The sequence below is a fragment of the Penicillium maclennaniae genome, assembly GCF_028827695.1.
Source record: "Penicillium maclennaniae strain IBT 15551 chromosome Unknown utg000003l:1.0-5670915.0:1.0-5674809.0, whole genome shotgun sequence".
Classification (NCBI taxonomy): Eukaryota; Fungi; Ascomycota; class Eurotiomycetes; order Eurotiales; family Aspergillaceae; genus Penicillium; species Penicillium maclennaniae.
Genome location: NW_026623215.1, coordinates 2,644,137 through 2,666,204, shown reverse-complemented (window position 1 = coordinate 2,666,204; position 22,068 = coordinate 2,644,137). Strand labels below are relative to the sequence as shown.

At 50.0% G+C, this 22,068-nt stretch overlaps 9 protein-coding genes across 9 annotated transcripts; 5 read left to right on the top strand and 4 right to left on the bottom strand.

The window, feature by feature from the left end:
* Nucleotides 1-403: 403 nt before the first annotated feature.
* On the bottom strand, nt 404-3,190 carry N7477_003098 (Ribosomal protein S10; the record flags this gene model as incomplete). The annotated part of the gene is made up of 10 exons (XM_056964761.1): nt 404-852; nt 906-1,024; nt 1,074-1,189; nt 1,258-1,338; nt 1,413-1,782; nt 2,193-2,322; nt 2,377-2,801; nt 2,874-2,918; nt 2,978-3,084; nt 3,140-3,190. 10 exons carry the CDS (start codon nt 3,188-3,190, stop codon nt 404-406), a joined length of 1,893 nt encoding a protein of 630 aa, XP_056824714.1.
* A 529-nt stretch (nt 3,191-3,719) lies between these two features.
* On the top strand, nt 3,720-4,984 carry N7477_003097 (purine-nucleoside phosphorylase; the record flags this gene model as incomplete). Its single annotated transcript, XM_056964760.1, has 6 exons — nt 3,720-3,921; nt 3,969-4,047; nt 4,098-4,220; nt 4,369-4,554; nt 4,608-4,887; nt 4,940-4,984. The coding sequence occupies 6 exons, from the start codon at nt 3,720-3,722 to the stop codon at nt 4,982-4,984; spliced, it is 915 nt and encodes a 304-aa protein (XP_056824713.1).
* A 92-nt stretch (nt 4,985-5,076) lies between these two features.
* N7477_003096 (Fcf2 domain-containing protein) lies at nt 5,077-6,038 on the bottom strand (the record flags this gene model as incomplete). Its single annotated transcript, XM_056964759.1, has 3 exons — nt 5,077-5,451; nt 5,677-5,827; nt 5,884-6,038. 3 exons carry the CDS (start codon nt 6,036-6,038, stop codon nt 5,077-5,079), a joined length of 681 nt encoding a protein of 226 aa, XP_056824712.1.
* A 635-nt stretch (nt 6,039-6,673) lies between these two features.
* hapE (CCAAT-binding factor complex subunit HapE) lies at nt 6,674-7,808 on the top strand (the record flags this gene model as incomplete). The annotated part of the gene is made up of 6 exons (XM_056964758.1): nt 6,674-6,755; nt 6,812-6,917; nt 7,017-7,059; nt 7,129-7,458; nt 7,503-7,754; nt 7,806-7,808. 6 exons carry the CDS (start codon nt 6,674-6,676, stop codon nt 7,806-7,808), a joined length of 816 nt encoding a protein of 271 aa, XP_056824711.1.
* Nucleotides 7,809-8,140: 332 nt separating this feature from the next.
* N7477_003094 (Rab GTPase-binding exocyst subunit SEC15) lies at nt 8,141-10,895 on the bottom strand (the record flags this gene model as incomplete). The annotated part of the gene is made up of 10 exons (XM_056964757.1): nt 8,141-8,216; nt 8,268-8,518; nt 8,580-8,706; nt 8,747-9,030; nt 9,088-9,223; nt 9,285-9,394; nt 9,448-9,549; nt 9,603-9,734; nt 9,803-10,795; nt 10,851-10,895. 10 exons carry the CDS (start codon nt 10,893-10,895, stop codon nt 8,141-8,143), a joined length of 2,256 nt encoding a protein of 751 aa, XP_056824710.1.
* A 904-nt stretch (nt 10,896-11,799) lies between these two features.
* N7477_003093 (putative meiosis protein MEI2) lies at nt 11,800-14,342 on the top strand (the record flags this gene model as incomplete). The annotated part of the gene is made up of 12 exons (XM_056964756.1): nt 11,800-11,960; nt 12,009-12,336; nt 12,386-12,826; nt 12,889-13,134; nt 13,292-13,358; nt 13,424-13,442; nt 13,503-13,533; nt 13,659-13,687; nt 13,744-13,793; nt 13,851-13,930; nt 13,980-14,082; nt 14,134-14,342. The coding sequence occupies 12 exons, from the start codon at nt 11,800-11,802 to the stop codon at nt 14,340-14,342; spliced, it is 1,764 nt and encodes a 587-aa protein (XP_056824709.1).
* Nucleotides 14,343-15,152: 810 nt separating this feature from the next.
* N7477_003092 (uncharacterized protein) lies at nt 15,153-15,769 on the top strand (the record flags this gene model as incomplete). Its single annotated transcript, XM_056964755.1, has 2 exons — nt 15,153-15,355; nt 15,430-15,769. The coding sequence occupies 2 exons, from the start codon at nt 15,153-15,155 to the stop codon at nt 15,767-15,769; spliced, it is 543 nt and encodes a 180-aa protein (XP_056824708.1).
* A 102-nt stretch (nt 15,770-15,871) lies between these two features.
* Nucleotides 15,872-19,598, bottom strand: N7477_003091 (GPI ethanolamine phosphate transferase 2; the record flags this gene model as incomplete). Its single annotated transcript, XM_056964754.1, has 10 exons — nt 15,872-16,428; nt 16,483-17,472; nt 17,535-17,905; nt 17,957-18,084; nt 18,161-18,449; nt 18,500-18,544; nt 18,604-18,897; nt 19,091-19,217; nt 19,300-19,344; nt 19,415-19,598. The coding sequence occupies 10 exons, from the start codon at nt 19,596-19,598 to the stop codon at nt 15,872-15,874; spliced, it is 3,030 nt and encodes a 1,009-aa protein (XP_056824707.1).
* A 302-nt stretch (nt 19,599-19,900) lies between these two features.
* On the top strand, nt 19,901-21,899 carry N7477_003090 (transcriptional regulator family: Zinc finger MIZ-type; the record flags this gene model as incomplete). Its single annotated transcript, XM_056964753.1, has 7 exons — nt 19,901-20,051; nt 20,195-20,401; nt 20,457-20,528; nt 20,581-20,897; nt 20,986-21,091; nt 21,151-21,376; nt 21,437-21,899. The coding sequence occupies 7 exons, from the start codon at nt 19,901-19,903 to the stop codon at nt 21,897-21,899; spliced, it is 1,542 nt and encodes a 513-aa protein (XP_056824706.1).
* Between the last annotated feature and the right edge of the window lie 169 nt (nt 21,900-22,068).

Genomic DNA, 22,068 nt, shown 5'->3' with positions numbered 1-22,068 from the left:
GTGCGCGGATGTCCTGGATCCGTCTTCTTCATAAATGATATCCCTGTCTGCATACACATCTGTCTACTGCTGTGGCCACGGATCCATACGTCACAGGCGACCCCGATCTGGGTTAGGACTGCTGTTCCTGGTGTCGCCATCTCGCCATCATCGACTTCGGTGCATGAAGTTGTCAGCCACCATCTCCAATCGCCCGATTCAGGGCCTGGATGACACGCCCCGCAGGTGGCTCCGGTCGAGGACGGCAATCGGAACAGATATGATGTATAGGCTATATTAGCTTCTGTCCCCTAAAACTACACTTATCATACAGAAGGATTAGAACAATGCTGCCATCCGGGGCCGCTCGTTCATGTCCTGCCCCTACCCCCGGTGCCCCGGTACCTAGATGCTGCGCCACACTTTACAAGCCCATCGCGTCCCGGATTTGTCGCATGGTCACACCGGCGTTGACCTGCGCAGCCTCAGCCCCCTGCTGAGCAACTGAGACTAGATAATCGCTCTTGTCGTCCATAATGGAAATATACCGCTCTCGAATATCCCGTAGGTGGTAGGCGACTTGAGTGGCAACATGTTCCTTCAAGGCACGTAGATTCGTGGTATGGTATTCAGCGGCAATACTCTCACATGATCTACCCTCGAAATGACTCAGGATTTCGATCAAGTTGGACACTCCTGGTCGATGCACCGGATCGTAGGTGACCGTTGGCTCCGAATCCGTAAGGGCGATTTTCACTTTCTTGTGAATGACGCTGGGTGAGTCTGTGAGAATGATTCGGGATCGTTCATCGGCATGAGACTTGGACATCTTAGATGTGGGCTCCTTCAAAGACATCACTCGCTTTGCAGGAGCTGATCAACTTAGCCAGGGGGCACATACAATCACGGGGAAGGGGTCCTCCTACAGATCAATGCTTCCGGAACAGGGAAAATCGGCCCGTAAAGGTGGTTGAAACTATTCGCAGTATATCGAGAAAATTCAAGATGCTGTCGCTGATCTTCGCCAACTGGGACATGGGTGGCTCTGGTAAACATTAGCGGGAGCGTGACTTGGATCGTGGGGGCCACTGCACCGATGGACGAGGATATCTGCGGCCTGGAGAACAGGGTATGAGAAAAGACCGAGCCGAAGCTGAGCCCGAGCCTCCGAATCGTCCAGAGAGGCGTCATCGGGCAGCTGAAGCTTGCTCTGATGGTGAAGCCTATCAGTTCCTGGGAATCGGATCAAAGGGACCGGGCAAGACGGATTGAACTCACCTTCCACTGAGTCATCCGAGAAAGATATCCCATGGAAGCCACCGTGCTGAGAATCCACATCAGCTCGGCATGCGCCGGGACCTGGCGTTTGTTAATATGATTTCTCTGATGGCAAATCAAAGGACTACCGTGTCGGTAGTTTCGATGTCACATACTGCAGATTGATAGAAGATGGTTGATTTCTTGGGATCAAGGCCCACAGCCAACAGTGTAGCAAATGCCTCCCTTCTCCATTTCCTCAACTGGGCTGCTTCTTGAGGTATTGTCAATGCGTGAAGGTCCACGATGGAGAAGAACAATTTGGTCCCAGGCTTTGCATTGTTCTGCAACTTTACCCATTCATTAAGAGCACCTAGGTAATTACCCAGATGCGGAACCCCGGTCGGCTGAATACCGGAGAAGATTACAGACCCCTGGGCAGCTGGCGTCGCGCTCGAGCTGGCGGGACGATACCAATTGCTCGGTTGAATTGAAGGAGTTGTTGGCCGGACACGGCAGACTCTTCCACCTGCAAATCTCGAGGCACTGCAGCCATGGTGACAGGTCATGACCTGCATGTCAAACAGACGGAAAGGACAGGAAGTGAAATAAGCGCGAGATCAATTCTTCAACCTCCCGCGCCTCCGCGCAAGAACAGAAACATATCACGTGATTTTAGAGAGATCGTGAGACGCCCTCATCTCTACAAAGATATGTAGACTGTCATCCATCTATAACAGTTTGAGAGATCTTCAATAACATATGATATCAAGGTCAGAATTCGCCTTCTCCCTCGAGAGTTGAATATAATCACAGTAAAATACATAGGGCCGGTGGTTGGCCACGCAAAGCCACAGAAGATGAGAATACAAAAACTATGTGACGCCCAAATGTTCCCCCGAAATGCAAAGCTTGTCCACCCCAGGAGCGTTTAGAGGTTCTTGCGTTCAACGAACCGATCGCTGTCCAAAGCGTCGAATATGCTCTGGTTGCCCGAGTTGTCCTCTCGCTGTCCGAAATGCTGAAGGTGTGGGCCGAGGGTTTTCTCAATTTCTGAAAGAGACGCATCCATGGATTTGCCGACGTCTATGATTTTGTTAGTACAGGAACGAGGAAACTGGCTCACACCGGAAACTGTACCGAGACTGTCATGCTCCCAAACGTTTGCCTTCATACCGACTCCGTAGAAGGCGTGTTTTCGAAGGAAGGCAAGCCATGCCTGTACCGCCTGCGGGTTGCCATCCTTGATCTGAATCAGCCGGCGAAGAGTGATTCGCTCGAAGTTCTCTTGGCTCTTCTTGTGCACGAAGTTGCTTCGCGGGACGGTCCAGCGTTCAACGATGCGAGGAAGAGGCACGGGACCGGAAACGGGAAGATTCAGATAATAGGCGGCGCGGATGGCGAAATCGGCGAAGAATTCAACGTTTTGAACACTGTATGATCGCAATTGAAGGTCGCACACGGGGAGGCCGTACTCCGCCTTCCTCCGAAGTGGTCGCGAGTAGATCGCCTGCACGCTTCGAGGTAGTCGAGTATCCTCACCAAGAGCTCGTAACCGCTGAGACCTGAGATAATTTGAGCCAAATGCTCTCCGTCGTCATTCACGGGATGGATCCGCGGGTAATGCGCTCACTGACCATTCTTGCACATGGGGTTCGGAAGGCTTCTCGGCATCCGGGAGGCTGGATTAGAGTTAGTAATCACATTCGAGTGCGTGCTATAGAGTTGAAGACCATCTTACCCCTTTTTAAGAGTCGGTACAGGGCCAGCCTGGGGAGTGGTCACCGGTTCCGAAGAGGGCGCGTTCGATTGGCTTGGGGATGATAGCGATCGAAAGGGAACGGGCACCTAATCAGCCAACCGGTTAGCGTGCCTTTGGCATGTTGTGGAGGGTAGAACATACCCTCAGGTGCTTGCTAGCCCTGATCGCAGAGCGCGTTGTGTATGAGAACATGGTCGATGGGCGTTGGGGGTTCTGTTTGGTGCGGGTTTTTTTCTGTCGGGGTTCAAGATGGGGCTGACCGCCTTGCCTAGGGCCTATATGGGGATTCACAACCCAAGCCTCACGTTCCTTCGATATGTGGACAGCTGCCAGAAAACTTGTAGATCCTCATATGAGACACCTACCCGTATGGCCGTTGTAGGTTGAGGGACTTGGTGAAGTATACCAAAAATTGCTACGGCCAACGTGCAATCACCATCTCCTGATGTAGCCGTCAAGCTTCAGGATCTGAGCATTGTGTTCAACAGCGGAAGCTTCGAACAATACGGGAGCCAATTCAGAGAAAGATCAATAAAACTTTACATCTATTTCTATAGAATCGCTTGACCGAAAATGAGGCCGGCTTGGACATACAGTAGCCTCTGAATGAAAGGGCCAACCAATAGGACCTGCCTTTCCACCGGCAGCTTCAGATTCTCGCGATCCACACCTCGGTTTTCGTCTCAAGCTTCCCACATCATTCTTCCCCCTTTCCGTCAACATGGCTCAGCAAGACAAGTCCTCCTTCGTACAGGCCAATGAAGCTGTTTCATATTTGAAGAGTCGTCTGCATGAGGGGTTGCAAACCCCGCAAGTGGCTATTGTATGTGGCTCTGGACTGGGCGGATTGGCAGACACTGTTCAGTCAGAACCCAGAGCGGAATACGACTATTCATCGATCCCTCATTTCCCTCAACTAACAGGTAAGCATCGCGGTTTGAGGAAGAGTGCAGAATCTGAGATCACACAGTTGCCGGGCATGCTGGCAAGCTGGTATTTGGCTTCCTCGGACAGCAGATCCCCGCAGTGCTGATGGTTGGCCGTGCTCAGTGAGTGCCAACTTACATCTCTGGGAATCTCACGGCTGATAAGAGCGGAGCTATTACGAGGGCCATTCTATGGACCGGGTAACATTTCCCATCCGCGTGTTCAAGCAGCTGGGGGTGAACACCGTCGTGTGTGAGTACCTACTTATCTGCTACAAGCTGTGTGGATCATCTAAGTAATGCGCGACAAGTGACCAATGCGGCCGGAGGCCTGAATTCAGAATACAGTGTGGGAGATATCGTCCTGCTGAATGATGCATGATCAACCTTTCTTTCTTCTGGTACTGAAACGCTGACCGTTTGCCCAGCATATCTTCCTAGCAGGGTTGGCAGGGGCGCACCCCTGAGGGGAGTCAATGCCGAAGATTTCGGAGTTCGCTTCCCACCGCTCTCGGACGCATACGACCTTGACCTTCGACGTCGTGTGCACCAAGCTTGGAAGGAAGTCATCCCGTCTCGAAGTACCAGGAAGTTACATGAGGGCGTCTACGCTTTCGTTGGAGGGCCCACGTGAGGACATTGCACCCATTTCATGTACGTTCGATTCGGCTGACCTTGCCAAGTTATGAAACGAGGGCCGAGAGCCGAATGCTTCGAATGCTAGGCGCCGACGTTGTCGGCATGTCAACCGTTCCAGAGATTGTGGTGGCTCGGCACTGTGGCCTTCGCGTGCTGGCCTTCAGTCTGGTCACAAACAAGGCGGTACTGGCGCCGGTGCCTCGCGGCGACGAACTTTTGCTCCAGGATAAAGACGCAGGTGAGCTGACGGCGATCCTGGAAGAGGGCAAGGCCGGACATGAAGAAGTCCTGGAGGCTGGCCGAACGGCCGCTCTTGATATGCAGGTAAGATCCATCTTGAAATTCACGTCAAGACAGAGATTGACTCTGGTGACAGGGACTGGTAGTGCAGACTCTTGTGAATACCTTCAGCCGGAAATAGACCCAGCTTGAAGATCGAGAACGCAAGGCGTTGGCTCTGGGTACCAGAAATAATAAGCCTTCCGAGAGGTTCCTTGAGCAAGGAATCCGTGTTCACTTGATTTTTCGGTTCCGCTTTGACCGTAAATTATTGTAAAATGCCTTTTTCCCACTCTGCTTCGCGCTTTGAATATCACGATACTTGGATTCGAAGCGTCTTGTCTCTCGTTCCAGTGCCATTGTCTCCTCCACGAAGGTCTTCTTGCGGTCCTTCTTTGCAATGCGGCCACTGAAGAACTCTGTAGGGCCTTGGATGATGGTTCCAACATGGGAGAAGTCTGGCGGCTTGGCTTTGCCATTTTCTTTCTTGTAGTGTCTCTTGGGATCCAGCACAGAGCGCATTCGAATCAATTGCAGATCCCTCTTGAGCTCAGTGGTCAACTCTGTCTTGGGAAGGTTGAACCAGTCCGGTCCAGCGGTGGGTTTCTCCTGAGAGATGTCACATGTCAGCTGTTTGAGATCGCAACCATGGACAAGCAAAGAAGAATGATGATTGTGATATATGCTCAGAGTAACTATGAAAAATAAAAAACTCTCACTGGTGCAGCACAGGCCAAGACGGACTGATTACGCCGCATCAAGCGCTATGCGTTGGGAAAAGTTTTCCTCACGGCAAAGAAGAAGGATGGAATGGCTCGAACCAAGGACACTCACTTGTTTAGGGTTCTTCGCATCAAGAGGATGAATTGTATTAGAAAGCATCTTTTGCTTTGGGTCGATGAGTTGGGTTGAATCGACAGTAGCAATCTCATCGCCTTGTCGAACGTATGGCTCCAAAGCGGTCCCTGAAGATAACTTGGGAATTCTGAGTAGAGAAGGCATGAGCAATGATGTAGTCACAGGTATACTGATGTTACATACCTTAGGGAAGCAGCGTCGAGGTCCTGGGTGTTTGAGACTACAGAACCTCGCAGGCGTCCTTCCGCCTCCAGTAGAAGCTGTTGAATCTGGTCATCTGTCAGGTCTACCTCATCCTGAGGTTGAACACTAGACTCTGCATGAATTAAATTAACCATCCCTGCGGGTCAGGGTGATAATTTGAGAAACCCGAAGAATTTGGCTGAGGGCGGATTTATAGGTTTTTTTTTTTCCCGTTGCTTTCTCGGAGCGGATTAACTCTCGGAGACTCGGTAGGTGCTAGTCACGTGACAATAGCACTGGGAAGTACCTGCGACTTATCCTTACACGAAGATTTCTGAGGTGAATAAAGTCGCTATACTCGCGGACTTTCTCCTTAGCTTCCTTGCTCCTATGTAGGGGTTATTTCCACCGCGGCCGTCCCATGTACTACTAGGACTCACGCATTTCAACGACAAAACGCCGCAGGTGAAACAGCCTAGAATCGGATGGAGCTAATTAAATTCATGATTGATACCAAGCTATTTCTAAGTGTACCTATAATTCCATCCATGTAGTGCGGCGAGGAACCCAAATCAGGCCCGGCAAAAGGCGGTATTCGAGGGGTTAAGACAGCTGTGAGGCGCCTCCAACGCTTGGCACGCTCCGACGCGCTTCCGCCCAACTCTAGCCCAGTCCAACCTTTGCGATTCCAACCCTCCATCTTGTGCCCGATCTTCGGTCGCGTCGCCTACGTGTCGCACCAAGCCTTTCCCGACTTTTATCTCAACCTGTCACGCGATACCCATTCGGCATGGAGCCTGCTACTCAAGGAACCGGACAGCAGGGCCGGCAGCAGCAACCTGTGTATGACATCAGGAACGGTGGCCACTATGGTAATTTATAGCCCTTCGTCCTTGTCCCCTCGCACTGTGATAAGATCATTACGCAGCGGCCAAATTGAAGCGCGCCTGTCGGGCGCGTGTCGTTTCACGGGTTCCGCTGTCGCACTTTCATGTGGAGCTTTCATTGACAGACTCGCAGGTGCAAGTGCAACGGTATGCAGACCCGATGATCCGACCCCCTTTCCGAATCGACTGGCGATCGCAGAAGAAAATTCAGTGGAACAAGAGCTAACTGCCAATGAATCTATTTAGCTCTCCGCCCAAGGATATGCCCCTGTTGCTGAGTTGTACACTGGTACTTGGGCCAATGCACGTATTCAGCGCATTTTATTTCATGCAAATTCTTTGACTAATTTGTGGCCAGGTGAATCAAGGTCTCCAAGGCACGGCCCGCGATATCCTGACGACCTACTGGCAGCACGTTATCAACCATTTGGAATCAGACAATCACGATTATAAGATTCATCAGTTGCCGCTTGCCCGGATCAAGAAAGTGATGAAAGCGGACCCGGAGGTCAAGATGATTTCCGCAGAGGCCCCAATTCTCTTTGCCAAGGGTTGCGATATCTTCATCACCGAGCTGACGATGCGCGCATGGATTCACGCTGAAGATAACAAGCGCCGTACCCTGCAGCGCTCTGACATTGCTGCGGCTCTTTCAAAGTCGGACATGTTCGACTTCCTGATCGATATCGTTCCCGCGAAGAAGCGACTTCCCATGCTAAGCGATCAAGCCAGACCGCTGGAACGGCCCCAGGACCTTCCGCTACGCCTGGCCAGATGCCCACCCAACATGGAGTTCAACCACATATGGGTCCTGCAGATTATGGCTCCCTTGGACAGCATGGTCTCCCACAGGAACAGGAATATCGTCCCCAGCCCGCCATGTACCCAGGCGCGGTTCAATCAGACCCGACGGCCTCATACGGCCAACCCCCAAACCAAATGTTCGAGGGCATGTACGCCTATCCCCATCTTCCCCCTCAGCAGGTAAGCACACCCGTCCTCAGAAGGATGATCTTGAAAATTAATCTTGGCTAGTGAGGAACTTTCACAAGCACAATTGGTCTTTGATTTGGGTGATTTACGAATTTCCGCATGTTTACGGCGAATGCAGGGACTCTTAGGTGATCTAGTTTCCTTCTTCTTTCTTCCTTTCTTACCAATGATGTTTTCTGCGAGGCTGAGGCAAAGCTGATACCAATGCCAATATCTACCTCTAGTTCTTATCTTCTCCGCCGATGTTGATTGTCTTCGTAATTCTTTCTAGGAGTGATGGGATCTATAAATGCCTTTGTGTCTTAGATTGCAAGGACCATCGATACTCTACTGCAGTAATTTATCCATTGGCGGAAAATCTCGCAGGTCCGCAGGAACTAAGTTTTCTTGAATCGCGAGGATAATGTCGCAAATTTATCAACCTTGGTGGGTGCTTGGACTGTGCGAGTGAGCCTGGATCAAGTTAGCTAAAGTCCAACACAAGTCGAACTTGAGGCTTCATACTTTTCAAGCAGTAACGGACCCTGCATGGCATCAACACGGCCGTACTTCTTGTTCCGGGTGGAGATATCGTAGAACTCATCCGCGTTGTCTGCCTGCATGAGTTGGACCGTTTGTTGTAATTCGTCGAGGTTTTCGCGCAGGATAGGGACTTTCAAACTGTCCACGAATTGCGCTAAATATTCCACATCCTTTGCCAAAGCAGTCACCCCGTGAGGGTTGATACTTTTCACTTCCGGTGCGAGTGGTTGAGCCTAAGTGAATTTTTTAGCTGTTTTCCTAATGGGAGGTAGGAGACTGTAGCATCGGACTTACAAGGATCATGTTTGCGGCGTGACTGAGGGCATCAAAATAGATCAACTCTTTGATTTCCGTCGGCAGCCCAAGTAATGTAGAGTTCATAATGTTTGACAAAAACCGAGTCAGGGTCTGCATGTAATTGCTAGGCTCGGTGGGGGGGGCTGAGTGCCATCCACTCGTACTCTGCAGTCTCAATGAGATCGTCAATTTTGGAGTTGACGACTTCGAAAATTCGTTTCTCCGCAGCTTTCTTGTTATTTCGGAATTTCTCGGTGGCCTTGAGTGCAATCGAGGTCCCTGTGGAGTTTTGCGACCTCGCAGCCGCCAAAAGCAACTCAAGCTCTCGACAGGCCAGCTCAAAATGTTCCAAGTTGATAAGTATTTGCACGATTTGGCCGAGGTACTGTGAGGATAATCGCTCGACCAGTGTATCGCATACTTTCCGTGAAAGAAGATCATCCAATGCCTTTTGATCTTGAATTAGCAATGCGAGTGTAAGCAGCGAACATGGCAATACACTCACATCCTTCAATGTATTATCAATCACATTAGGGTGGGAGAAGTCATCGTTTGCGAAGAAATAGAACTGGTTTAAGAAGTTCCGAATATCGATGCAACACAATGGATACATCCTCGAGAATGGCAAGATGCAGGGGAAGCTTTTTTGTTATCAGTCAGTAGGAGTCGGAGCCATATGGAACGCAACGACATAGGACGTACACTTGTTCCTCGTGAGACTTTTCAGGGCTGTACCAGCTCACGTTAAGTACCTTTTCATATTCTTCCAAGGTTTGTATTGGCATGGGCATGTAGTCGTCCGTGGAAACAATCTAAAACCTTTAGTATCATTGGTGACCCCGCACTGTGCCCTGGGAGACAATACCTCTTGGAAATCATCGCTGAACCTCCTCTTTAAGAGCTCTGCATACTTTTCGAAAAGCTTCAATAGGAAGTCATCAAACACACGGACCGGAAAATTCCACGTCTGTCCCACGAATCAGTTCTTGGTATCATCTGTCCTTGATGAGATCGACGCACATTCATTGTCTGCATGAACAAAGAAATCAAATTCTTGATCTTGAGGATGTTCTCGGCATTATCCACCTCGTGCAGGGCTTTGGATATCACGCTAACAGCGGTCTGGCACATAGAGTCCCAAAGTTCGTCAATCTAAAACTCAAGTCAGACAAATCCTTTGCAGGCTGTGTTAAGGTGCTCGAAAAAGAAATTGACCGTACATCAAGCGATGATCTCAGGTCCGGGACCCGTTTCATAGTTGCCCGTTCGACAATCGCAAACCCCGCCATTTCTTCAAGCAAATTATGTAGACTTGCGCCGTCTTCGTCAACGAGAGTTATTGAAGATGGCAGTAAGAGGTCTTTCTGCCGGCGACGAGTGTTGGCGTACTCAATCCTGAACTTGTCCATGTGCCCTAAAGACTGATGAATATGCAAGCATTCAAATAGCGGTGTGAAGTCGACTTGGAGATCCTCGTTATGGAGAAGGTCGTACTCTTCGTCTTCGTCCGCCACGAGTTCGATTGCAGAGTTGAGGTTGAAGTGTTCAAGGTATGGGACCTTCTCCGCCCTTTGCTTCAAGCGTGACTTCCGCTGATCGGTGTGAAAGAGTGCAATCTCCCCAAGATACTGGGACATCTCTCGAATGCGATACAGCCAGGTGTTGAGATCCGACATGACTGCCTCGGCGATAGCCCGCTGGGTGGCCGGCACCGAGCGCTGAATCATCACGGCGATCTTGTATTGGGTGACCCCCTTCAGGTGAACATTTTGTAGCTCCTCCAGTGCACGCAGAGCGGCATAGTGATTCTTTTTCGCCAACAAATCATGGACTTGATTGGCCAGGCGCAACACCTCCAGACAGTCTTGAATGGCGCGCGACGTTTCGTCGATATTCTGTCGGTGACCACGAGACTCCACCAGCGCTTTCTTCTGCTCAGCAAGTCGTTCGGTACTTGTCTGGATCGATTGATTGAGGTCCAGGATCTCTGCTGTCAAACTCACCGTCCCTTCCCGGATTCGAAGCAGGGAGTTGACGGACGATACGAACTCCTGGTGATTTGTATTGCAAATGCTTTCAATCTCAGCCTCTTTATCGGTCGCAAAGCGCGAGAGGGACTGCAGCAATTGTGGCGTGCGATTGCCAATACTATATTCGCGAATGGAGGGGATGAGCTGATCTAGGTAGTCGGTGTCGGAGGGCGAGATGATGATCTATTGAATGTCAGTTAAGTCTCGGGGCGAGAGGAGCTCCCCGGATCTTTCCTACCTGGTTCAGCACATGAGGCTCAGTCATAGGGGCCATTGAGGGCATGACGAGCTTGAGTAGCAAACGAGCTCGAAGACTGACGCGGTGTTGCGGGATTCATGGAGAAACCTGAAGAGGACTAGTGTGGAGCACGGGCCGTATCCAGTCGGAACTACACTTTGTTCAACTCTCTTCGTTCCTTCTTTCGCCCTTTCTCTTTTGCTTCATCCCTATCTCTCCAACGGTCCTTGTCCATTATCTTTCGTCTATTTCCTCGAAGTCAGAAGTCTGGATTTGGGTCCTTGGAGGAATGCGAGGAACGCAAAGAGCACAAGCCCTAGTCATTCCATTACAGTTGAACTGTACCTTAGGCCCTCTCTCTGTCTACTCTGCTCTGTGAGATTATATCATGTTTCAAAGAGCCTATGAATCAAACCTCAGAGACTCGCGTGTCGAATATCTCTCTTCGTAAGACCTATCTTTGGCAGGCGGCGTGCCTCTTCTAAGCTACACAATCACGTTGCTGTGGTGTATGATCCTCTGCGTTCACAGACTTACAATGATCCAAGACTTCCACAGCTGCGCTGTATAATGTTTATTCAAAGGGATATCAATCGCCTCCTTGGTCATCTGTCCATACTCATTTCTTAAGATTTCCCATTTGACCGGCGCGAATCACGTCGCGGCCTGCTCGTACGCGACATGAACATAAATGCCGAGACCAGGCGTCTATAGGTGAATACCGCGATGACACTCTCAGAAGAAGTACCTTTGATCCGCTAATGGGAAAGTTGCCTTCTTCCTTCTGTTTACTTCGCATCTTTTCTTTTTCCCTTACACCCCTCGCCTCCCAAATTTTCTTCCCCTTTCTAAGCTTGTCTTTGCGCTTTGTTCAGTCCGTTTTCGTCCACGTGCCGCGTACGTGTGAGGAATAATCAATCCAATCCTTTACCTTGGTCCCATAATTACCATGTCCCACTCCCCATCAGCGGGCATGTTGCCTTCTTCTGGCTCTGGACATCTCAACTCGCCCAGCGCCCAGCTGGCCACCTTTTCACCATTTCCGGAGGACGTGGGCTATCTACCTGACTCAAGCCCCCTGATAGCTCGTGCTCTTGACTATCGAGCCAGGTTTGATCACTTACCGCGGGACTCTATTCACCAGCTGACCGTTCGTAGGGATCCATTCAGAGGATTCAGCCAGATCACGCAGGCGGAACAGCAGGCCCTACAATCTGACAGTACAGCCATCGACCCTTTGACTGTTTCAGGCTTCTCGAGTCGTTCCAGTTATCGAACATTGTCGGATATTAACTATGGCGCCCTACCGGGTGCATCTGCTAGTTCTGTCCGCCAGGGGAGCTTGATGAGCCCTAACTACTCCCCAGTCCAACTTCGAACCGTTGGAAGGGCTTCAGCTTCACGTGCACATGGCCGCAGGTTTCTGGTTCAAAATGTGTCTACTGACATTGAATGCCTGGACCTGCTCAGACAGCTTCCGAAGAAAGTACGTGCCTCGCCGTACACATTAAGTGCTCAAATTGACCGAAACTCAGAACTATCCAACCATGATCGGGCCTCAGACCATTGAGCTTAATACGAAAGGTCGCTTCTGGATTGGCTTTTTGGACATCCGCGAGGCAAAGTACTTCGTTACCATGGCTGAATCCGGGTATTACGGCTGGGAGGTCATCCCCATCACTTTAGAAGAGTTCAACCGAGAGACGCGGATCCTACTCCCAATGCCTCAAAACTTCGACGACTCCGTCTTGGTCACTCTTTATTGCGGGAGCCGCTCTAATGTGAATCCCGCAAATGTCGTGAATAAGGTGAAACCGATACTCGATCTCGTTGGGGACGTGCACTCTATCCAGGAAGTCCATTTCGGTCATCCCTCGCGAGGAGCTCGCCTGACGGTGCATGAATTAATCGCCCGCTTTTTCAATAACCACAAGGCGACGAACGCGGTCCGAATTCTTAACTCTATCAGAACTGGGGTAGCTATCCCTGACTTCTTCATCGATTTGCATTATTTGAAATACTCATTGCTTTCCTACAGGATTTCATTATGGAAGTTATCCCATATTATCCCGAATCAGACAATCAGGCTCCTCGTCACTGGGCTTCGACTGGCAAGAATCGACGTGAGACAGTGACACAGCCCGGAACCCCGCCACATCGGCGGGCTTACCTGTCACCTGGTGGTGATCCTGATAGTTCACCGATCCCTGTTCCGGATCGGGGCCTGGCGCACATTCATGCATTTAATTCTGGTCAGATTCATTACGAAGACACCCGTACCACTGTGAGTGCACAAAAGGCAGTCGGTCAAAGGAAGATTCACAAATACTGATTTGTTGCGCTTCAATAAGATCATGCTGCGGAATATTCCGGCTCCTATGACTTGGGTGGAGTACTCCTTCCTATACGCATGAAAGTCGAGAGTCTAACAACTCAACTAGATGGAGTTGAAGAGGATCCTTGATACTACCAGCCTTCACCGCTACGATTTCATGTATCTGCGCATGGGTAAGCGTTGATGGATCCGGACCGACCTCGGATGTGGCGCTAATACTTTGAATATCGCTTCCTAGATTTCGAACACAACCAGAAGTAAGTTACCAGAAATGGCGTTGGCTCGATATAGATATTGATGAACTTCTTTCCTTCCAGTGTCGGTTATGCCTTCGTTAACTTTGCCTCCGTAAGTGTGAATCCTGTCTATTTCCGAGGGAGAGACCCATTGACCACTGGTAGACCAAGGATGTTCATTCGGTTGGCAGCTCTGAGCTTTGGGCTTATTGACCCTGTACATTGACCGTTCTGTAGTTTATCGATGCCCGCGATGGCCGTCACTGGTATGTATCTGATTGCCCATCTCTGGAGGAACATCGCACTGACCTTCAATTTCCAGGCCTGGATTCCACGTCCATCATGACAAAATAGCGGAAATGTCTTATGCAAGTTCGTCGAAATACTCCGGTATCCCTCTCATGAACCCCTACTGAAAATGATTAACAGCCGTGCAAGGCAAGGATGCGCTCGTGGAAAAGTTCCGGAACAGCCCTGTGATCCTCAATGCTCCGGACAATCGCCCGAAAGTAATCTTCCCGCGTGATCCTATTCGACCCAGATACTGACTTTTTGAAGCTATTCCACATCGACGGTCCCTCCATTGGCCAAGAAGCTACGTTTCCACCGGTCAATAATTTTTACATCCTGGCCAAGGGTGTTGATCGTAGCCAAAAAAATGGTATCTTATATCTCGCTGTCTTTGAGGTAATTTACGAACTGAGATTTGTAGGCCTCTACCGCTCCGGTCCTCGGGTTGATCCTCAAGTCGGAAACCGATACTATCTCTACCCAGATGATACTGAAGCTGCGCAGGGTGCTATGCCTGACCGAGATCAAGGATCCCCCATACGCGCATCTCGAGGTGCCTTCGAGACCCGCGGGGCCTACACAACCCTACAGCGATACGGCACAAACTGCCATGAGCCCCGTTCAGATTAAAGGAGCTTGAGATGAGCGAAAGGAGGATTCTGATGACAAGGCGATTCATTTTTTACTACCCCTCACACATCATGGCATACCGAGCTTCACCTCGTTTCACGAGATCTAATCACATCTTGACTTGGCGCATCTCCATTTCTCGCTTGCCCTATTTGCTAAACTTTGAAAGCGGTCGAAAGCCTCCAGGCTGTTGACTACTACCTGGGCAAACCTGGCCTGCAGGGCATGCAGGCACTCACGGTGGGCAGCACCATTCTTTGCCCCTATTTTCCCCCGTCTTCCTCTGGATTACCACGACCCCCAGCTGTTGAGCGGTTGAGAGCTCGAGAGCCTCTGGGCTGCTGGTTACGCTCCCCGAGCGGAATTCGCCTGGTTGTCATTCGAACACTGGTGGGCAAATCCATTTTATTTCGTTTAGTTCGCAGCTCATTTTCATCTCCCCTTTTAAAGCACGGGCTCTACCATTTGATTTCGAATGAATGAGATCTACGCATTTCTCAGACTTAAGAAGCTAGATGATACCGATACAAAATGCCTTGATTGCCATTTTGAGAGCATGGTGGCCTTGAACCTCTAGACTTTTCGTTGCTACACTAGTGGCTTCGCTCAATTGATTTTTTTCTGATATTCACAATCGAGATCTCGTTTTTCTGATGAACAGTTTCTGCACGAGGTTTCTGTCGCTAGTAGATCTTCAATATCGCGTGAGCCTCGCTGGAAGGGTACTTCAGGTTCTTGTGAGCAAAAATATGTGGGGCTCCCACACCAAAACTTCACTCCGAGTTCTTTGCCTGTCTTCATCCCCACATCATGGACAACACAGATATCCTGGCAGTACATTCAATACTGCATTTAATTTACCATCGCAATAAAAATCAACACCACAGGGCCAAGTGGTGGAAATGGCTCTCGGCGCTGAAACGCACCACCTTAGATCTAGGGTCGATCGACTCAGCCAAAGCGGCAGCCTGTCGACAGCATCTGGCCTCACATCTCATTCCAAGATGTTACATGTATGTCATATTCCATGCACTCGCTCTCCAATGTCTCCAGATCGTGCTTTGTGGCATCCCACTGACCTACTCAGGGCGTTCTCCACCGTGGTCGCCGACAATCAGTTCGCTACACTTGGCGTCGTATTAATCGCCGCTCTAGCACGGCTTGTCAAGGCAACTGGTATTGAGCGTGAAATGGCTATTCGAGTGCAGCCAACGACTAAGAAAGTCACGCCGGTCGTATCGGCGACAGAGGACCATGGCGAGCGCATCAGTCGGGATGGATCCGATGCACTATCGGGCCCTACCAAGGCCCCTCTCCCAAAAGCAGTATTCAAATCGAACGATAGTAAACCCAGCGCGAAACATACGAAAAAAACCAGCAAACGGAAAAAGGATTCCATAGATGACTTATTCAGCGGTCTCATATGATGGTCATCTATGTCACATTACACGACAAAATGTGCCGATTGATTCAAACTCTTGAGGAGAAAAATACTATGGACAATGTGTCTTTTATGGTCGTGAGAGTTATCACTCATGAGCGTAAAGACACGAGAGACCAATGTTCCCCAGCAAATTTACCGCAACATGATGTCCTGTAGCCCATGCGATGGTATACAGATACTTGGGCGAAAATACGGTCCAAATGAAAAGATGGGTCCTCAAAGCTGTACAAGCGGCCATTACAGAAACCAGCGAAGCCGCGATGTGCAATGTTGACAATGCAGCAGGGCTGTGGACCCCCAAACTCTGTTGCGGACGAAGAAGGTTGCTCATGGATGCCCACCAGATGGGACCTGCCCAATTACTCACAAACGTGAGAATTCCCACCAGAACCACGCTATAGCTCCCAATGCCATTATATGCACTCGACAGATCTACCGATGAGATTGCGTTCGAGCCTCCAAATGCAAAGAAAGTCATGTACTGCAGTATCAGTGTCGTCACGGTCACTTCCATACCCTCAAGACTCATTGCAGAGAGGATCTTGGCTTGCACACGCATGGCAAGAAACATCGGAATGTTGGTGGCTCTGGACTGCATCATCAGAAATAGATTAAGGGCTTCGTGAAAAAGGATGTTCGGTGCTGGCGATGGAAGTTAGTCGTGCTTCACTTCCGCTGAGGCAGGCGAAAACTTACTTTGCGCGGACCCTGACCATCTTCGAATCACAAATGCCAATAGTACATAACAAGCTAGACCAGCAAATACAAGTCTTGCTTGCCCAACCAAAGAGAAATTGTTTGGCCACATTTCCACGGCCCTTGATGTAAAGGAACCAACGAGCAGTTCGGGGGAATCAGCGGCTACGAAGTTCACTTTGAATATGAAGGCTAGCACTGTGATCATCAAGGCGCCCGCACGAGGCAAAACGGCGAATGGCTGGCACTTGAAAAGATGACGGCCCGCATCAACATACGTCAGAGTCAATAAGGCCCAAAAGATGGCGGGATGATCAGAGAAGAATGTACGGGCGATGTCTGGTTCTGCAGCGAACTTTTGACCAGTCTGATTCCATCTTCTCATGATTCTTTGGGAGATAGCCAGTCCGAGAGTGGCTAGAGCGGGGAAGCGAGCTGGAAGCGAGCGAATATTGCCCTCAGAACTGGACTGATGGGACTCGAATCTGATGTGAAGGTAGAACATCCATCCAGTCCAGATCCAATACCAGAACTGCTGTTCCTCTTCAACGTAGCTGCTCGCAAACATCATGCTCCCGTAGCCGAGAAGCATAAATGCCAAAAACAGTCCAGTATGCGCGGACTGCGTGCATTCATATAATACGGACCGCGAAACCAGTAACATTGCAACGCCTGTGACAAACAAGCCCAGGCAGAGCCTGGGAACATCGTAATTACTAGCAGTACTGCTCATGACGTCCTGCGCGATCCGTGAGAACCGCATTAATGCGGGGCCGATGGTCGAGAATTGCTTGTCTGCCGGAATACTACTTGAACGAAGTTGCTGGACTTGTGCCCAGGCGCACCGCGCACCTCCAATGCCGGAGTCTGCGCTGGATACACAACCAGATGCAAGTGTATCATCGTCAAAATCAGAGTTGGGGAACGTAGCTCTGACCGTGTTCAGTAATTGCTGAGCGTTACGTTCCAGAATATATAGTCTTTGGGTCTCTGGAGCGGCATTAGTCCATGTGTATGCGTTGACTTAGGAATACTGGGGCAGAAATACACACCAGAATCCCACATATCGAGAAACTCTGGGATGAAAACCCCCAAACTGTTCAAGGGAATAGGCATGCCGAGAAGACCTGCTAGCGTTGGAGTGATATCTGCTTGCTCGACCGTCTGATAGTATTGCAGGTCATTCAAGGGTTCAACTGGACTTTCCTGGTGAGTCCTCAGAGCTTGCAATTTAGGAGATATGAACAGTAGCGCTGGAGATGTTTCACCGGCAGATGAGCCGCCATGATTTCCGGCATCATTCATGCCATGATCTCCACACAAGACAAAAAGAGTGGACTGAAGATGGGCCTCTTGCTGCATGGCTGTATAGATTTCATGCACTACTGCATCCATTTCTTGCTGTTTCGATGCCATGAAGGGACTACTTCGATGTCAAATGACAGTAAAAAGCTGGATGAAGCCAGGGACTTACCTTCTTGGGCCTGATTTGTGTCCAATATGATCCAAGCCCAAATAATGCATGATCATGGCAGACCAATCGCTTTGGGCAAGCTCACGGGGCACGTGGCGCGTCACATTGTGATCAACCTCCACAAAATCCTGAGATGAATTAATTAGTTCCAAGAATCACAACAATAATAAGAGACATGCATGTTTTCCGACGGGTCTCACTGACCGACACAAAAAAGCTCGTCGTTCCATCGGCTCGGTCAAACATTCCCGGGAAGAGTTTGAGCCACGTATCATCGCCATACATGATGAGGCGGTCTCCTCTGGTTTTCAACTGTGCAAGCCATGTGTCTTGATACGCAAGGGTCGCCGTGGTATCCGACTCAGCAATGTTCAGGATAACGTCCAAGAACGAGGGGACAGACCCTGTGGTCATCGCTTTCAGCCGGGGCATTGTCACCGTGGGAGAGCTAGCATGGGCAGTAAATGGCAGCGCGGCCCCTGCTCGAATCAAGCTACCGAGGAGTCAATCGGTAGCTCTCTGCGTAAGGGTGATGCGACCGACCTTTGAGTGAACAAGAATCCGGATTCGTTTGAGTAAACAAAATCGCTGTGCCCTTCTTCAGCGGGGTTTGAATGTATGAAACAAGGCTTGAGGTTGATTCCTACCTGCGCAATGCATCTACCACCATAAAGATGACTTTATCGAAGACCGGAGATGTGGCTTTTCGATCAACATCGTTGAAAGTTGCCAGACCAGGGAGAAGCGGTTTGTAGGGAAAGAATCCGGAAGAAAAGATGAGAATGCCCACCGGCAACAAGAGATTGGCGACCAGAGTCGCCCAGCCGCACTTCAGGATGGCCATGATTCTCCCTGCGACTTCTACGCGGGCAGGAGAAGCGGAACGCGTCTTGATAGAAGCTATCAAGGTGTCTATCGTCATCACACCGCCTTCCTTGCGCCTTTGTATTATCAGTCTCCACTACTTTGGTCCAAACTCGCAATGTGAAATTTGTGATTGTTGATGCAATTGATATATAGACAATACTGATTTCGCAAGAAATATGTGCCCAGACTCCCAACGCCATGGTTCTTTCTTTTCACCCGTGCATCGTTCCATGCCGTCCATTCAAGGTCGCCTCTCTAAGTATTTACTTTCTCTTCGGGCCCTTCTTCGTCTTGAAGCGTGACTGAAACACTATCGAGTTGCGAGGCTTTCGGTTTCCCTTCTGCACACGAGCGGGCTTCTTTTGGCTCTTGATCTTGGTATCGACGTCCATCTCTGTATGAAATGAAAGAAGAAATAGTCAGTCAGAGCACTGGTCGATTCAAATATGCGAAAGCTCAGAGCCAGTGGAACCTACCTTCACCGGTCGCAGTGGCTTTATCGTCGCCTTGGTTTGGATCGGCTGTGATCACGGGTCATTATCAGAATGCGAAATCAAATCGAGAGACGGTAAGAGGTACCAGCAGACGTACCAGTATGACCGGCGCCCATTTCCATTTCCGACTTTACGGGGGCTGCAGGCTTAGGCTGGGAGGCGAGTTCCTGTAGTTTGGCGGCAAGTCGTTCGGTTCGAGCGTCGACTGCCGGACCAGCGATCTTCTTGCGAAGGTTTGCCCGGTTGCGCTTAGAGACACTGGCTCGAATACTTTTCGCCATGGTGGAAAATAGCTTGTCAAGATTGGAGAAGTAGGGGGGAATGAGATTGTACCGATATCAATTTCCCCGAGTTTTTTTTTCCCTCCCTCTTTTATCGCGATAGGCCCTGTCTTATGTCATCCGCTGAAAGCCCGCGCACGTCAAGTCTTGATTGTACCAGGAACCCAACTGTCCTGGCCTTGGATAAAGAAGTAAAGCAGCATTGAGATGCGTCTTCACGGATCCCATGCTGACTTGGCTTTGTCGCAATCTGCCTAAGTTGCCGGTGCTCTTCTCAAGCATACCCACGAAGTGGCCGCGTTATGATGGCGTCCTCCGGCCAATCCTCTGAGATCACACATCTCGTTGCTCTGATAAAGACTCTCACCAATCCACAGCTGAAAGACCTTCTACGAAATGAGGGCCTCGCTGTTTCCGGCGTCAAAATATCTCTACAACTCCGCATAATTGACTGTCTGTTTCCTCCCTCTTGACTTCTCCGTTCCATGGCCGATTCTGTGCCCTCTGCGCTTGCTTTCCCGACTGTTTTCTCCAATATTTCGATCGAGCCTTCCGAATTTTTGCCTGAAGGAGTGCTGACACTTGTAATGAGATAGATCTTGAACGCCTGGCCAATTCGGAGGGAAATAGTGCCCGCTACGATGCCCTGAGACGACTCATCTTTCACACAGCTGTCCCGGGCACTTCAACTTTCCAAGCAAACACTGCCTTTCAGCTCCAAAGCCCTACTGTCTCTCATCAGGCACCCTCACAGGCTCGATCTACACCTTTGGGGGCCTCAATGTCGCCCCACTCACACACCGGTTTGCATAAACTCCTCCCACCCAACATCTTTGGCTGTGACTCATCTATAAATAGGTCATCTCACTTTCAAGGAAAGTCCTTTTTTTACCATTGTGACGCACCTCACCCCAATTGTAGAGTGTAAAGGTACGCATCCGAGATGTCTTCCAGTCAAGTCACGGAGTCTAATATGAGCCAGTCCGCGAGCAAACAAGGGATAGCGTTGAACTCAAGGTCAATTTCTCTGCGTCCACGGCGGCGGATTTACAGACAGATCCGAATCTTCGGGTGATGGTGTATTGTGCAGCAGACTCTGGCCTCAAACAATATACCAAGTCCGACATTGCATTTCCACATCAAGTGGAATTAAAGGCCAATCTGGATGAAGTCAAGGCCAATCTCCGGGGCTTGAAGAATAGACCGGGTACGACACAACCCGCTGATGTCACGAACTACATGCGCAAGAAGCCGGGGTACACCAACAATATCGTCATGACTTATGCGTTGACCCAAAAGGTAGGTCTCTTATATATTTGGCTCACCTATGGCCCTTGTTGTGAAGTAGCCTCGCGACCATTGATTTTCTTGCTAATCTTCGCTGCAGAAATTCTTTGCGCTCGCGAACCTTGTCAGACAACACCCAGTGGCTGATCTGGTAGCGGAGTTGAAATCCCGCAAACTTATTTCCAAGGACCAGGTGCTTCGAGAAAGTAGGTCCACAAGGTTTCTTGTTCGTTAGCAGATTCCATAGTCTAACTGAATGTTGCAGTGAAAAATCGCGCCGAAGACTCCGACATTGTTGCTACGTCGAGTATCATGTCCCTCAAATGTCCCCTGTCGACTTTACGGATTGAGGTCCCCTGTCGCTCAGTGGTCTGTACCCATAATCAGTGCTTTGATGCATCCTCTTTCCTTGAGTTACAAAAGCAAGCCCCAACCTGGACCTGTCCAGTATGCTCCAAATCAACCAGTTTTGAGTCACTGCAAATTGATCAGTAAGTTTGACGCATCGACAGAACTTTTCTATGTCATGATCCTTTTCTGATTATCAATAGATATGTTGATGACATTCTACGTGAAACTTTGCCAGATGTTGAGCAGGTCGTCATTGAACCTGACGGGGCGTGGTCGAATCCCAACGATGCGGATGGAGGTAAACTGGGCGGAGTGACCCCTGCAACAGATGACGACGACTTGATCGAAATTACGGAGCCTGGCATTAGTCCTGTTAAGCAGGAGCCTATGTCTTCGAGCGTTATGCTCGAACGAACCCCAGCCCAATCTCAATCTCAATCCCGGGAGGCATCAACACCGTCTTCTGCGGTTCGGATGTCCAAGAAAAGACCTGCTGCTCAGGTCATTGACCTCACGGCTAGTGATGAAGAAGAAGATGAATCACCGGCGCCCATGCCGAAGCGGCCAGCCCTCAGCTTTAGTGTTCGAGGGGATACTCACCAGCCGGTCACTAGCAGTCCTCTCCATAACGGAACCTACCCACCGCCATACCAGTCGGGCTGAATCTCGCCGTGGATTTAGGTGTACTCGCAATACTCCTAAATTTGTGTTTTTACATGCATTTTGCCGTGGTGTTTATAGCGTGGCCTTGATTCCTAGATTGCATTCGGATCAATTAATTCGAGGGCGAACATGTGTTTATGGGTTCTCGGGTACTCGGGCCTTTTTTTTT